Here is a 17,370-nt window from a genome sequence, read left to right on the forward strand (position 1 = left end):
AAAATTCAGAATTTTTATCTGGGTAGTTTGTGCCTACTTTCATCATTAAACAACATTTTGAGATCCTGTAGCCTTCTAAGTTCTCCAAAATGTCCGACTTACTTGACTCAGCATCCGAGTTTTGTAAAGCTGCATGATAACATGCACGCTATAGAATGGTAACAAACCATTATGGAGTTCAAATCTTGAAGATCTACAGGCTCAATAAAGTCTTGTCCTGAAAATCTTTATGATTCCCTGAAGCTCAAGAGAGCCTCTTGACGACAAGGACATCATGGATTGGTATCATTAAGAAATTTATTGCTCTCCAAAGTATTCTGGAGTTATGATCTTGAAAATCTACAGACTCAAGGAAAGTTTTGAAGAATGTACTGAAAATTTTCATGAGTCCATGAAGCTTAAGAGAGCCTCTTGACAACATGCATATGATAAAATGGTAACAATAAGATTTAATGTTCGCCAAATCATTAAAGAGTTCAAATCTTAAAAATCTACAGGCTCAATAAAGTCTTGTTCTGAAAATTTTTATGAATCCCTGAAGCTCAATAGAACCTTTTGACAACATGCATATTAGACTGATGCAAAATTTGAAATTTTCGCTCCACAGTGCTCAAACGGCTTCAAATCAGGTCCTGATTAGCCTCTCAAAATTTAAACTCATTTGGTAAGAAACTGACTTGGCACAAATCATTCGAAGTTTATATGGAAATTACTATGGGAAAACCAAACTTTTTGTTCATTGTCTTCTACCCATTTTCCATATTGCTTTTTCGAAAATTTCTATAACTAATCTTACGGGAAATTTTCTAAGCTACAACTTTGCCGAAAATTGTTTTACAACTAAATGTTAAACTAAATAGTTATTAATTGTTTAAGAGATTGATAATCTTATGGCATGATCAAGCAGCTGTTCTGTCGGCAGCACTGTCTTATGCAATGTGACATAGTAGCCATGATTTTTATGCTCAATTCTACGTGTCAGAAACACAAATGGTGCCTGCTGAACAGTTGAATGAGCATAATCATAAGACATCAGTGACTTTAAACATTAATAACTTTTGTTCCGTGCATTTGATTGAAACGTAGTTTTGAAAAAAAATTGTAGCTGAGAAAATTTGCCACAATCTCTGTTATCATTTGTAAAAGCACAGTGATGTGGTGAATCGATAAATAAATATAAACAAAAACATAAGTTTTCCCATAGTAATTCCCATATAAACTTGAAATGGTTTGTGGCAAGTCAGTTTCTTACTAAAGTAGTTCAAATTTTGGGAGGCTAAGCAGGACCCAATTTGGAACCGTTTGAGAACTGTGGAGCGAAAATTTCAAATTTTGCATCAGTCTAATGCATATCATGGATTGGTAGCATTAACAAATGTATTGCTCTCCAAAATATTCTGGAGTTATGATCTTGAAGATCTACAGACCCAAGGAAAGATTTGAACAATGCACTGAAAATTTTCATGAGGCCATGAAGCTTAAGAGAACATCTTGACAACATACACATCATCGAGTGACATCAATAAGATTGTTAATGCTTTCCTAACCATTCAGGAGTTCAGAACTAGAAGATTTACAGATTCAATGTGGACTTGAACGATATTCTGAGAATATTTTGCTTTATTATTTAGGCAGTTGGTGTCTTGGGATAACTTTTTGTGCTTGAAAAGTCCCTTCTTTGGCTCATTGTAAACATGAGGATGGTCCTCAAATTAAAGGATATTGAAAAATTAACTTTCTTTATTTTTGACAATTAAAACAATTGATTTGAGTAAAGTTGTAGCTGTGCTAATGTTATGCAACTTTTAATCGGACACATTTTTTCCATCTCTTAACGTTCTCATTTTAGAGCAAATTTTTTGAATTGAATCGGGGGTACCTGGAAGATTTAATTTTTAGCTAAAATCTTATGTTTCAAATTTCTCGTGAATATCGTCTGCAAGAAATATTGTTTCTCAATACCTTCAAAATTTAAAATTCATCAAAGCTTAACTTAGTCCAAACCCGAGATCCCAAAATAAAATTTCTGACAGTTCACAACGGTCACAAATTACTGCAAAGTAATTAGAGCGGAAGCGGAAAGGCAGCGGCAGTGGAAAATCCCGATCTGAGTAAACCTATTTGTGGGATTGAAAACTAGTTAGAACCAAATCGACTTCAGTTAGACATCTTGATGTAATTTGTGACAATTGTCAAACTTTCCGTTTCCGTTCCGCTTCTGCCCACATTGTGTTTGGGCCTTTATGCGCGTGTGGAAGTTTTTGATTTTGTCTACACCGTATTATTCAAATGGGAAGTTCCACATCCATTACCATCCCAGACCATTTTGTCTAAAACAGCGAGAATTTGATGGAAGAGGTATGAAAACAACTTTTAATATAGCCATGTGGGTCCTAATTGGTAAAGCTTTCTACTCCGGAATCCTGAAACAGGTTTCAACTGGACCTATTTGTGAACAATTCCATTTAATAATCAAAATATTCAAAGTGTTTTGTAGTTATTTCCTACGTGAAGTTTACGATTTTCAGGGTTCGTTGGAAATGCCATACTAATATCAATATGAAGCTTTAGTGTGATAATTTATTAACTAGAGAAATTACGGCAGTGTGAAAATTGAATAGAATTTAAAATTGAGCAAAGGGCCAATAATGCGACAGTACTAGTTAAATGCACACTCATTTACCTAACCCATACATTAATTAATGAGGGGACTTGGTAGGCCTGCCCAACCATTCTAAACTTGCTTTTTAAAATGGCTATATCTTTTTTTCGATGCACATTTTTCTAGCTGCATTTTGCTTAATGCTTATCTATTCTGAGCTAAACATTCATAATGATGAATAAAATTGGACTAGAATGAAATAATTGTGGCGATCCAGATACCACATCCGGCCCACGGACCGCACGTTGGGCAGCGCTGCACTATAGCTTCATGTTGATATTAGTATGGCATATTAATCGAAATAAAAATATGCCGTATGACGTGTGAAACTTTACGATTTTTAAAGAAAATCATAGTTGACTACTTCCGGGTACGTTATTATTTGATTAGCTTTATGTCACCCGGCTTAAACGATCCTCGGTCACAGTTGTTGTCTGTGATGATGTACGGAGCTCGGTGGTCTAGTGGCAACCGTTTTTGCTTTCAGATACTAAGTTTATAGGGTTGCATTAAGGGTGATACATATATTATATCATGCTCTAAGGGTGGGGAGGTGGTGTAAGATTTTGTGACATGCAATGCATTAAATATAAGAAAATTTAATTATGAGAATTTATTCTGTTTGTCTTATAAAGCTCGCACTGCAAATTATGTCTTCTAGCAACTCAGTGATCCCTCCCATAGTTGTTACTGAATTTCCTAAACCTTAATTTGGTGTGTAAGCAATGAAGTTGATGAGCGAAAGATAGCTGAAACTATTTTCATCATTGATTTTAACGTGATATGAAACAAAATTGGCTCCATGCGATGAAGCATCGTGCAACTCTATTATCGCATTCAATGTGTCTAACCTAAGCGCAAAACCAAACCGGTAACGTGCCAATCTAAACTCCACCCAATTTGGTTATCGACGTACATGTGGTGTGGTGGCCACGCAAATGCAATTTGCTTTTATTTGCAATCGTACCACAATTCATTCGTTCACTATTTCAGAATACCAGTTCCAATTGGCTACCATCCGATTTATCTATCTATTACCATCTATCTCTCTCTCTCTCTCTCTCTATCTACCACTAGGTCTGATCGTGTACTTGGGCGTGAAATTCGTGAACAAATTCGCAACCGTTGCGCTGGCCTGTGTCATCTTCTCCATCATTGCGGTCTACGCCGGTATCTTCACCAACATCGATGGCAACGATAAACTATTGTAAGTGTGATACTGTTTATTATTGGGCAGTCTATGTGTGGGACGTGTTCCGGGTTTTTTTTTTTTTTTGAGCAAAAAGGGACTCCGCCGTTTGTGAAACTGATTCGATAGAGGGAGCTAAAAATGGAGTACCTACGTGATACAGGAACGTTGGGAATGGCAATTGCATTTATGGTTATTTCGATTTGATTTAACGGGAAATTTGATCCGCGTGGTTGCAATGCGACATTGTTACCCGGTATGGATTTTTTTTTGTGAGAGAGAAAATTCGCGAGATTCAAATTGATCCGCGATAGGCGATTGTTGATGTTTGGTGGTAGGTAGGTATGCAAATCATGTTGGCTAGATATATATGATCAGGGAAGTGGCACCCCTATTTCTACTAATAACAAATAGCGAGCATAACGTCTAGCTTTGATCGCTTTTTCTTCAATTGTTTATGCTGCCTACGAAAGTATGGCGGCCTGCCAGTTCCTCGTATATGATACATTGATATACAGGTGCCACAGTTCAACGAAATATTAATTGAAGGAGGCAAATTGCTTTTAGAAATAACCTGGAAATCTACTCAGTATCACCTTTTTGATGAATTTTGAGAATCATCAACCCATCGAAATAAACATCACAGCATCATTAAGACTTAAAAAGGTCTGCTATCCAGGGACATAGCGAGGGAGTGGCGAAAATGGCCCCCTTCAAAAGCAACAAATCAAAGGAACGAATTCAAAAAGGATATTAATTTCAATGACATTTAATAAATGGGCGAAATTCCATATGCATTCTGCAGACAACTCCTAGGGAATTCTGGAAAGTATTCTTATAAAACTTCCGTTGAGAATTTTGTAATTGTAATATTTAGTAATTTTGAAAAGTATTCGATGGGCTTTCCGAGAAAAACTTCAGGTTAATTCTTTGGAAAATGCACAGTTTGAGGAGAATTCCAATGGGATTGTAAGGAGAAGCCCAGAAATTTTCTTAAGGAAATTCTGAGCAAGATTTCAATGGACCTCTGAAGACAATTCAAATAATAATTCCTGATCATAATTCCAAGAAAATTCTGACTAGGACTTCAAAAAATTCCTGATATTATTTCCATAAGAATTGCGATAATAATTCCAAGGAAACCTGAATTTGAAAACAGTTCCAATGGAACTCTAAGTAGAGAATTAATTTTTGAAGAACTTTACCAAAAGCAGATTTATTAGTGAATGGTGAGAATTCATAAGGAGTAGTAGTAGTAATAGATATGAATAGAGTTCTACGGTAGTTCTGGCCCAGAAAACTCACCGGGAAAAGGGAATTCCGGGAAAACTCTGAAAATTAACCTGAGAAGATTTGCAATTGTATGCACTTCAGATATAGTTAAAATATTTTCCTATTTTTGAATTACTTTAAATTTGGGAACATTTAACGGAATTTTAAAAATGTTGGTTTGAATATTTAATTTTAACATTGTGGACCTGGGACTTGTTGACTTGGAGACTGGAAGTTCTCGTGAAATGGCTTCCAACTGCATTTGGAAGTGTCTTCCAACTGCCTTTAGAAGTGTCTTCCAACTGCCTTTGGAAGTGTCTTCCAACTGCGTTTGGAAGTGTCTTCCAACTCCCATTGGACGTATCTTCCAACTGCCTGTGGAAGTGTCTTCCATCTACGTTTAGAAGGGTCTTCCAACTACTTGTGAAAGTGTCTTCCAACTGCCTTTAGAAGTGTCTTCTTACTGCCTTTGGAATTGTCTTCCAACTGCCTTTGGAAGTGTCTTCCAACTGCCTTTGGAAGTGTCTTCCAACCTCCTTTGGGACTGTCTTCCAACTTCCTTTGGAAATGTTTTCTTACTGCCTTTGGAAATGTCTTCCAACTGCTTTTGGAAGTGTCTTCCATCTGCGTTTAGAAGGGTCTCCCAACTGCCTGTGGAAGTGTCTTCCAACTACTTGTGGAAGTGTCTTCCAACTGCCTTTAGAAGTGTCTTCCACCTGCATTTTGGAAATGTCTTCCAACTGCTTTTGGAAGTGTCTTCCAACTGCCATTGGACGTATCTTCCAACTGCCTGTGGAAGTGTCTTCCAGCTGCCTGTGGAAGTGTCTTCCTACTGCTTTTGAAAGTGTCTTTCAACTGCCTTTGAAAGTGTCTTCTAACTGCCTTTGGAAGTGTCTTCCAACTGCTTTTGGAAGTGTCTTCCATTTGCGTTTAGAAGGGTCTCCCAACTGCCTGTGGAAGTGTCTTCCAACTGCCTGTGGAAGTGTCTTCCAACTGCCTTTAGAAGTGTCTTCCAACTGCCTTTGGAAGTGTCTTCCAACTGCCTTTGGAAGTGTCTTCCAACTGCCTTTGGAAGTGTCTTCCAACTGCTTTTGGAAGTGTCTTCCATCTGCGTTTGGAAGTGTCTTCCAACTCCCATTGGACGTATCTTCCAACTGCCTGTGGAAGTGTCTTCCATCTACGTTTAGAAGGGTCTTCCAACTACTTGTGAAAGTGTCTTCCAACTGCCTTTAGAAGTGTCTTCTTACTGCCTTTGGAATTGTCTTCCAACTGCCTTTGGAAGTGTCTTCCAACTGCCTTTAGAAGTGTCTTCCACCTGCTTTTTGGAAATGTCTTCCATCTGCGTTTGGAAGTGTCTTCCAACTGCCATTGGAAGTATCTTCCAACTGCCTGTGGAAGTGTCTTCCAGCTGCCTGTGGAAGTGTCTTCCAACTGCTTTTGAAAGTGTCTTCCAACCTCCTTTGGGACTGTCTTCCAACTTCCTTTGGAAATGTCTTCTTACTGCCTTTGGAAGTGTCTTCCAACTGCCTTTAGAAGTGTCTTCCAACTGCTTTTGGAAGTGTCTTCCAACTGCCATTGGAAGTGTCTTCCAACTGCTTTTGGAAGTGTCTTCCATCTGCGTTTGGAAGTATCTTCCAACTGCCATTGGACATATCTTCCAACTGCCTGTGGAAGTGTCTTCCAGCTGCCTGTGGAAGTGTCTTTCAACTGCCTTTGAAAAAGGTCTTCTAACTGCCTTTGGAAGTGTCTCTCAACTGCCTTTGGAAGTGTCTTCCATCTGCGTTTGGAAAGGTCTCCCAACTGCCTGTGGAAGTGTCGTTCAGCTGCCTATGGAAGTGTCTTCCAATTGCCTGTGGAAGTGTCTTCCAATTTCCTATTGGAAGTGTCTTCCAATTTCCTTTTGGAAGTGTTTTCCAATTTCCTTTTGGAAGTGTCTTCCAATTTTCTTTTGGAAGTGTCTGCCAATTTACTTTCGGAAGTGTCTTCAAATTTCCTTTTGGAAGTGCCTTCCAATTTCCTTTTAAAAGTGCCTTTCAACTTCCGTTTGGAAGTGTCTTCAAATTTCCTTTTGGAAGTGTCTTTCAATTTCCTTTTGGAAGTGTCTTCTAATTTCCTTTTGGAGTTGTATTCCAAATTACTTTTGGAAGTGTCCTTCAATTTCCTATTGGAAGTGTCTTCCAGTTTTCTTTTGGATGTGTCTTCCAAATTACTTCTGGAAGTGTCTTCCAATTTCCTTTTGGAATTGTCTTCAAAGTCGCAGTAAACCCTCCCTACGCCTCTCCTGCTATCAAATAAGATCCTCCTAAGAACTTTCTAATGAACCAATTTGAACCAACGTGCCCCAGAACCATGGAACGCCCGTGAAAGAGCTAATCCAAACGCAGAAAAAGTTCACCATTTCCCCATAATTTTCCAGCATGTGCGTTCTCGGAAAGCGTCTTCTGAAGGATATTGCCGTTGACAATTGCACCAAGGAAGTGGGCGGCCCGTTGTATACAACTTTCTGTCCCGAGGGCGACTGTGATCCATACTTCCAAGGTAAGCAAGCGACCTGGTGTCGTTATGATTGTAAATTCCTCATCTCCCCCATTTTCTGTCTCTTTTCCCAGAACATAACGTATCGCTGGTGCGGGGCATCAAAGGTCTCAAGAGTGGCGTATTTTTCGACAACATTTTCCCATCGTTTTTACAGGTGAGTTAGCATTTCGTTGTACAGCTGATTCTTTCATATGGGCGAACGAATGACAGCGTGGATAAGCTTCAGAGAAACATGATGCAACACAGAAGAAAAGTTTTTTTGTCGCTTGCAAGCCACCTATCCAATAAAAATTCACGTGATGCGAAAAGTCAGGCTTGATGAAACTCCTAGAGTAAGAGCGTGTGAAAGAAAACATGAAAATGAATGGCACCGAACCTCACTCCCGTTTATTCCCCCTTCGCTCACAATCTGCGTGGCTCGGTAGAATGATTTGCGAGTAGGATTTCTACTTCTCAAAAAAAATGCTACGCTCGGCTCATTGTGGACTCGCCAAGCCTGGCAACGTATTTTTGTCTGTGCTTCAAGTGTTCATGTTACCTGCATTTCCCCTATGTGGCATGTTGCTGTCTAGCGCCAGGAGGAAAATTGCCTGGAAACTGATTACATTTTCCATTTCGAACTTTTTCTGCCACCGTACACAGGAAGGACAGTTCATCGCGTACGGAACGGATCCGGAACACATTGAACCACTGGACAGGCCAAGCTACAACCAAGTCTATGCTGATTGCACCACCGCGTTCACGATATTGATCGGTATCTTCTTCCCATCGGTAACAGGTGAGTGATTTTGTTCTGTGCAGCGCGAATGACGTTGATTGGACAATTAGATGATGGACGTATTATTGACATCCAATTGCTATGATATGGTGATTTATGCAGAACTGGAAGTAGATGTTGAAGCTTGATTTCAAAGTGATAATACAATTCTTGGATGATTTTTTGTGACTCATGACCAAATGAACGAAATGCGTTCAATTCAGCATAATCATCATCATCATCTTCAAAAGTAAACCAAGAAAAATCTTGCATATTCTGGTACTTGGAACAATATGTTATATAACACAGACTTGAACAAAATTTTAAAATTTTTGACTAAGATGTTTTTGCCGTTTATTCAAAACTCCAGACAGAGTAAATCCTTCAAGAAAATCAACACCCTGCTACTTAAAAAAAAAAAAACAAATAATTTGGACATGGACAAAATAACGACATCAGACTCCGGAAGAAATTTCAATAAAGGGTGTACCGTTTAAAATCCGCACACACAAAATTCATTCTCAAAATTCGAGTTTTTATCCGATTATCACCAAATTTTCAGGAAGTAAAAAGAAACAATTATAGTTAGTTTTGGCATCATTCATTTAATTTATTTCGCCTTTATATCCGAATGTGCGAACCTTGGCCTTAACTCCAGCCATAAGGTTCTGCACGACTTCAGAGTCGACAGTTTTTTGCATATCAACCCATGCTTTCTTCATTTTATCTACATTCTTCACCACTTTAGGTCGGTTAGAAGGTGCTTCTTCATAATGGCCCAGTATTTTTTCTATTGGGCGCAGTTCCGGAGTGTTTGGAGGGTTCAGATCTTTCTGCACGAAATCGAAATCATTCGCCTTATACCATTCTAGCACGTCGTTCGTGCAATGGCATTATGCCAAATCCTGCCAGAAGATCGTCGGACCGTCGTGAGTCTTTAGGAAAGGGAGAAGCCGATTTTGTAGACACTCTTCCAAATACACCTGTCCATCCATGGTGCTTGCGGTAACTTAAGGTGTACTCCGCTTTCCGCAAGTACAAATCGCTTGCCAAATTAAGAACTCCTCGGCGGACTTTGACATCTTGTGGGTCCGGATAATATCATCATACTTACCCTTGGCAGTCACATACAGGTTTCCTGGAATCTGGATGAAGTCGGCCTTCACATATGTCTCGTCATCCATTACGCAGCAGTGTTGACTTCTGGTCGTACAACTTCCGGACACGGCTTTTTGCGACAGTATTCTGTTTCTAGGCACGGTTTGAGAACTTCTGAACCTTAAACGTACGTAGTCCAGCTCGAGTTTTGGTATTCTGCACGAAAGGCTTGATCACATGAAACTTTTTAGTCACATCTCGAACTGAGGCGTTCGGTTTCCGTTCAAAGGCCCCAACCATGCGTTTGTGATCGTTCTCGTTGACCTGACGACTTTCTTATCCGGATCTTCGCTTCCGATCCACAGTCAGATGTTCTTCGAACCGTTTTATGATACCAAACACCGTGGAATTCGCGATTCCCAACTTTTCCCGATAGCACGATACGACAGATCCTTATTCTCAAAATACTCGTGCAAAACATTATCGCACACGCACTGTTCTTTCGTCGCCATTTTGAAAACTTTTTCGCACCTAATGAAATCAACTTACAAACAATACACATTAAATTATATCTACGCAAAATTTCAAGTAATTTCACCCAACGGATCAAAAGTTAGAGCAACTTGAGTGTGGGCGGATTTTTAATGGTACACCCAGGCATGGAAAATCATTTGCATTCAATTCAGTTCAGATCTGACTCCGCGATGCTCAGCACAAGACCAAATAATGTGATCTGCGTCCTGGTAGCCTTGTCCACATTCACAGAGATTACTGTCCCCCAGCCCAACACGGAACAAGTGAGCGCTTAGTGAATAGTGATTGGACATGAGGCGAGACATCACACGAATGAAGTCTCGACCCACCTCCAAACCTTTGAACCAAGGACACTTCGACACCTTAGGGATAATTGAATACAACCATCGTCCCAAACTCCCTTCACTCCACTTATTCTGCCAGCTGACGAGTGACTGTTGACGATAAATGAAGAAAAATTCATCGTAGGCGATTTGTCTATCGTAAATATCGCCTTCCATAGCGCCCACCTTAGCAAGTGAGTCAGCCATCTCATTGCCCGGAATCGAGCAATGAGATGGGACCCATGCAAAGGTGATGACAAAAGATCTTAAAGATAAAGCACTTAAAAGCTCTCGTATTTTCATGAGAAAATACGAGGAGTGCTTTACCGGCCTCATAGAGCGAATAGCCTCGACAGAACTGAGACTATCCGTAAAAATAAAATAATGATCTGGTGCAAGTGAGGCGATCGTTTCTAGCGTATAATGTATTGCCGCCAGTTCAGCAACATATACGGAACAAGGAGCATGAAGCATTCGAGAGGCGCTATGAAATTCGTTATAAATACCAAAACCTGCGGACGACTCTATTAGTGATCCATCTGTGAAGAACGATCTTGCGGAATCAACTTGGCCAAACTTTGCAGCGTAAATTGACGGAACAATCATGGAACGATGATGTTCTGGGATCCCACGAATCTCCCGCGTCATAGATAAATCAAAACTAACTGAATTGCCGAAGTCGGAGAAGCATAAACGATGAGGATTATGCTGTGAAGGGCTGACATCCTGTGTTATGTACACGTAGTACAATGACATAAAACGAGTTTGAGGGTTGAGCTCAAGAAGCTTTTCAAAGTTTTCGATTACCAGTGGGTTCATAACTTCGCAACGGGTGAGGAGCCTGAGGGACAATTCCGAAAACCGATCCGATAGTGGCAACATGCCCGCCAACACTTCTAGACTCATCGTATGAGTCGAGTGCATGCATCCTAACGCGATACGAAGACAACGATACTGGATCCGTTCCAGTTTGATGATGTGAGTTTTAGCCGCCGACTGGAAACAAAAACTACCGTATTCTAAAACCGATAAAATCGTTGTCCGGTACAACGTTAGAAGATCTTGCGGATGGGCTCCCCACCACGTTCCGGTAATTGTTCGGAGAAAATTGATCCTTTGTTGGCATTTTCGTCTCAGATACTCAATGTGGGATCTCCAGGTGCATTTTGAATCGAACCAGACCCCAAGATATTTGAAAGACATGGAATGAGTGATCGGCTTACCCAAAAGTTGAAGCTTCGGTTGTGCTGGGCTATGCTTCCTAGAAAAAACGACCAACTCAGTTTTCTCCGTGGAGAATTCGATACCTAGCTGAATAGCCCAAGTAGACAAATTGTCTAAGGTATCCTGTAAGGGTCCTTGCAGGTCGACCCCTTTGGGCCCTGTCATAGACACTACGCCGTCATCTGCAAGTTGTCTCAACGTGCAGTTGTCACTTAGACAATTGTCAATTTCTCTGACATAGAAATTGTACAAAAGGGGGCTTAAACATGAGCCCTGGGGGAGACCCATGTAACTAAATCGAGAAGCGGTAGAGTTTCCATGAGAAAAGCTCATATGTTTCTCTGACAGCAATTTGTACAAAAAGTTATTTATTAATGGAGAAAGGCCACAAGCGTGGAGTTTGTCTGAAAGGACTTCAACGGATACTGAATCAAAAGCCCCCTTGATATCCAAGAATACTGAAGCCATTTGCTCTTTTTTAGCAAAAGCCAACTGGATTTCTGTGGAAAGCAACGCGAGACAGTCGTTCGTTCCCTTGCCCCTACGGAATCCAAATTGAGTATCTGAGAGTAGGTGGTTCGTCTCAACCCATTTGTCCAAGCGAAAAAGGATCATTTTCTCCAACAATTTTCGAATGCACGATAACATCGCGATGGGACGATACGAGTTATGATCTGAAGCGGGTTTTCCAGGCTTTTTAATGGCTATAACTCTCACTTGCCTCCAATCATCCGGAACAATATTGAGCTCCAGGAACTGACAAAACAAGTTCAACATGCGCCTCTTAGCGACGTCTGGGAGGTTCTTCAACAAGTTGAACTTGATTCTATCAGCCCCCGGAGCCGAATTGCCACACGAAAGGAGCGCGAGTGAGAGTTCCAGCATTGAAAAAGGCTGGCTGATCTCGTCTACAGAATTCGTCGTTTCGCGAGGAATCATCTGTGCCGGCACGGAATCAGGACATACTTTTCGCGCGAACTTGAGAATCCAACGATCTGAGTACTCCTCGCTCTCGTTGTTCGAAGACCGGTTACGCATCCTTCGCGCCGCGTTCCAAAGCGTATTCATCGACGTTTCGCGCGATAATCCGTCCACGAATTGCCGCCAGTATCCGCGTTTCTTGGCTTTGATGAGGCTCTTGAGTTCGCGTTCAAGAGCCGAGTACGCTTCGAAATACACGGGTGTTCCACGTTTCCGGAAAAGCTTAAACGCGTCGGACTTTTTACGATAAACCTCAGTGCATTGGTGGTCCCACCAAGGGGAAGGAGGTTTCCTACGCAAAGACGTTCCAGGAACCGGCCGAGTTTGAGCTCGAAGCGCGCTGTCCAAGATCAGATTGGAGAGGAAGTTATATTCCTCCAACGGTGGAAGCCCTTCTACCGACGACACGGCTTCCTCTATCACGGTCTTGAACGTTGTCCAATCGATATTACGGGTGAGGTCGTACGCGACGTTAACGGATTCCGACGGATTGAACCCACTGGCAATCGAAATTTTGATCGGCAAGTGATCACTACCGTGGGGATCCTGGATCACATTCCACGTGCAATCCAACGATAATGAGTTAGAGCAAAGTGTGAGGTCTAATTTACTTCCATTCGAAGATGGTCCAGCCAAACGTGTTACTTCTCCATTGTTAAGAATTGTCATATTGAAGTTATCACAGAGGTCATATATAAAAGTAGAACGGTTGTCATCATACAGTTCCCCCCAGCCTGTACCGTGGGAATTAAAATCTCCCATAATCAACCGTGGAGCAGGAAGTACCGAACAGATATCTGAAAGTTGTTTGCGATTAACAACGGCTCTAGGAGGAATATAAACAGAAGCAATACAAAGGCTCTTACCTTTAATAATAGCCTGACATGCAACAACTTCAATACCTGGAAATTGTGGAAGATTCACTATATAGAAGGAATGGCACTTTTTGATCCCCAAAAGTACCCCTCCTCCACGCGAATCCTCACGATCCAGTCGAATAATGTTAAAATCATAAAAAGGAAGATCGATATCTGAAGACAGCCAAGTTTCACAAAGAGCAAATGCATCACAATCATTATTGTGAATTAAAAACTTAAAAGAATCTAATTTAGGAATGAGACTTCGACAATTCCACTGTAGAACAGTGATCAAATCCCCGATCTCGTTTGGAAAATTATCCATCGAAGGAAATGATTGCTGCAATGAGGGGCCACTTCAATGTCAATTGCTTCAAGAGGGTCTTTACAGAAGGAAGCATTGCCAGAACAATGCTTTTGAGAGGATCAGAAATATTGAGGTACTTGAGAATATCGTCCACAATTTTATCAAATGAGAACAACCCGGATGAAGAAGGGGCTTCTGTTCTTAAAAATGGGCCATCAGGGGTTTTTGATGTCCCCGGGAGAGATGGAAAATTCTGGTTATAATCAGTTCTGCGGAAACCAGGAGGAGTTGAAACTTCCTTTTTTCCATCACTCCTTGATTTGGGCAAGCTGATTTGGGGTTCCTTATCTGCAACTTTCCGCGAACGGATGCGTTTTCGTTTCCGTGCAGAACCTTCCGGAAAACTGAAAGAAACTCCCTCCTCAGCCAAGTCAGAGTCAGACTCGTCATCAGACAAAACAGCAAAGGGATTTTTGTCGTTGGTTGATGGTGTGGCTGTTTTTAGCATTGCTGCAAAAGACTGCCTGGAACGCTCCTTAAGAGAGCGTTCTAGTTTCTCCCCGCGTTGTTTGTACGCCGGGCACGATGAGAGACCATGAGGAGTTCCCTTACAGTACACGCATTTTGGTGCAGTGACTGTGCAGGCGCCATCCTCGTGCTTCTCCCCGCATTTGGAACAGCGTGCCTTGCTGCCACAGTGAGAGGCCGTATGTCCCAACTGTTTGCAATTTTGGCAGTTCATGACCCGAGGAACAAACAAACGCACAGGTAGCCGAAGTTTTCCCAACTCGATGTAGTGAGGAAGGGCTGAACCAGAAAAGGTCACCCGAAACGAGTATGTGGGGTAAAGCTCTTTTTACCCTCGCTGAAAGATACTGAGTTCAGCTTCTGGACTTCCAGTATCTCAACCGTGGGAAGCAAGGGGTTCTTGAAACGGCCAACCGCTTGCTTCGCCAAGATCTCGGGGGTCAGACTCGCTTCGGTGACCACACCTTCGATCTCCACATTACGAGCTGGGATGTACACTCTATACTCGAGTGTAAAGAGCTGGGAGGCAGCAATCTCGTTAGCTTGTTTCAGGTTAGAGACGACAACGCGAAGTTTATTGTACCTCACCTTCGAGATTTCGGTCACGGCCGAGAACCGCTTCGTCAGATCATTAGTAATTTGCATTACATTCAAAGGTTTCTTTTTGGGCTGAAAGTAAACAACCCATGGGCCAGTCGAGTCTTCTGGGTAGGCTCGCGATCGGGGGCTTATCTGTCCCTGTCCATTACCAGACTGAGATGACGAAGCAGGGATGGCATCATCCGATTTCTGGGATGACAGACGTTTTTGACCCTTCTTGCTATCGCGTGGCAAAGTGGTGTCGTCTTCCGACAAAACGTCCATTTCGTCTTCCGACAAAATGTCCATTTTGCCGTACTAGTGGGCGCGAAAAACGCTCTACCACTGCAACGATAATCAAAATTACTCGGACACAATACACGAAGAAAAAAAAATACTAACACAGAAACACAAACTTAAAATTTAACAGATGGGAGAAAGAAAGAAACAAGAACAAAAACTTATCTGATAATCCTATACTACTATCACCGAGCGTTTACACAGCAGCAGCGGAGCGATGCGCAGCTTTGATGATCTTCGATCCGCGTGTGCGGGCGGTCTTCGTTGGTGTGTGCTTGTATGAAGCTCGGCACTCAGCTGCACACACGATGATGGATGAGCGGTTTGAATGTGGAGGCAGATGCTGACACTCGATGACGATGATCCGTGTGCACAGGTATGCGTGACCACGCACCGATGGTGCGCAAAATGATTGGCGAATTGCCAATCGCAAAAACAATTTTCGATGATTCCGAAAACACACTTTCTTCTCAGAAAAAAACTCACTTTTTGATAAATTTATCCGGAATTATGCCAGGAATCACTAAGCGAGAAAAACTGATTATTTACGTCAGATAATAGCGAGAAAACTTCCAAATTAACGGAGCGCGAAACAAGTCGACCGTACTTCTTGCTAGGACGCGGTGGTGTCCTACCATTATTTTATGAGACGCTTCATATCAGCTGATTTTTCAATTTAAGAATGAACTTTGACCGCAAGCAGAAAATTCCTGGGGAAGCAGGAAGAAACTTCCTGTAGTTTGGAAGAAACTTTTGAAGAAAGTCGGAAGCTTCTTCTGGTGAAAGTCAGAAGATTTTCAGGACAGTCGAAAGAAATTTCTATGATGAAAGAGATTTCTGGAGGATTTCGAAAATCGGCAGAATCTTCTAGGGAAAGTTAGCACAATATTTCGGGGAAGTTGAAAAATCTGGCGGGAGAAGACGGAAGAACCTTTTGAGCGAAACTGAAAGAAGCTTCCGAGGGAAGTCGAAATAATTTTCCGGGAGGAATGAGGAAATAACTTATCAGATTCTTCGGAATTACTGGAATGACCCATCAGCTGTCGATTTCTGGTTACCCAAAAACGACGAGGAAATGGAAAAACTAGTCGAAAGAGTATCAAGCATAAGATTATTAAATAAATTATTAAAATTGTCGGTATAAATTGGAATAAACTGTCTAAAATCGGTATTCTGAGGAACCTTATCTGCACATCGGTATCAAGTTTGAAAATCGTTATATCAGGCAACGCTGATCTATACCAAGATTTTTCAAACTTTCCAATGTATTCCAATAATATCAGGTGGATTTTGTCCCGTTGAATTTGCTTCAACGAGTTTTCCACCTTCCTGCACACTAAATTTGAAAAGGATCTACTGATTTCCGTCAGAAGTAGGGCTACCCAATATTGAGTAAAGAAGGTTGGAACTGACAAGATAAAAAATAAACATTCGGATTGAGGTGGATGTTGTCCATCCGTCATATTGTCACTCTAAACTTTGTTTTCTCAATTTTCGGTAGACCTATTTTTGATCCTACTCAAATTTGGGTTGTTTAGAAATAGCATGCACTCCGCTCTGCTTTTTCCCACAAACCGAGCAATTCACATTACCTTGGTCTATACATCTGAAGCGAAAGTTACGCATGTCAATATATTGAAAATAATGGTATGGTAAATGTTACCTTAAATTTCTTTAATATATGAAGATTGCCGAAAGTAATGAAAATGTTACATAGTGTCATCAATATTATTGACAATATTTCGCCTATTTTACCAATATATTGAAAAGTGTAACCGGTGCTTTAAATCTTGGTATATATATCATCCTCATTCGTTCCATTCGCTATCAGAACTGGTAACATCTTGACCACAACATGGAAACCCAGAAATAAAGGAATGATTCCCACACTGAAAAACATTTCGAAACGCCATATAGGGTAAATTATGGCTTCGGCACCCATTGACTGTTTTCGGCAACCGAAATTGAAACGTTAATTTCACTGTATTTTCCCATCAAAACTCTTCGCTGAATGTATAAAGCCGATTCCTTAACTTTTCAGCTTCAACCTGATTACATTTTTACGACTATGCAATCCTGTTATGCCATATATTTCTTTGAATGAAATATACACACTACAAAATACGGCTGATTTCGAGTTGCCGATAATAGAACAGCTGGTTAACACGCAGTTCAAATGGAAAGGGTGCCGAAGAAAAAGAGACTGCCGACAATAGTCTCA

At 41.1% G+C, this 17,370-nt stretch overlaps 1 protein-coding gene across 7 annotated transcripts in view; it reads left to right on the top strand.

The window, feature by feature from the left end:
• The window catches only part of kcc (solute carrier family 12 member kcc), an 836,076-nt gene that overhangs the window by 696,853 nt on the left and 121,853 nt on the right, over positions 1 to 17,370 (top strand). For all 7 annotated transcript variants that reach the window (XM_065231465.1, XM_065231467.1, XM_065231461.1 and 4 more), the window contains 4 exons: positions 3,740 to 3,869; positions 7,540 to 7,661; positions 7,733 to 7,815; positions 8,304 to 8,439. In XM_065231465.1, coding sequence (XP_065087537.1) covers positions 3,740 to 3,869; positions 7,540 to 7,661; positions 7,733 to 7,815; positions 8,304 to 8,439 — 471 coding nt within the window. The remainder of the gene's footprint in view (positions 1 to 3,739; positions 3,870 to 7,539; positions 7,662 to 7,732; positions 7,816 to 8,303; positions 8,440 to 17,370) is intronic.

This window comes from Ochlerotatus camptorhynchus, unplaced genomic scaffold (assembly GCF_037179485.1).
Source record: "Ochlerotatus camptorhynchus isolate MF236.1 unplaced genomic scaffold, CSIRO-AGI_Acam_v1.1 ptg000357l, whole genome shotgun sequence".
Taxonomy (NCBI): Eukaryota; Metazoa; Arthropoda; class Insecta; order Diptera; family Culicidae; genus Ochlerotatus; species Ochlerotatus camptorhynchus.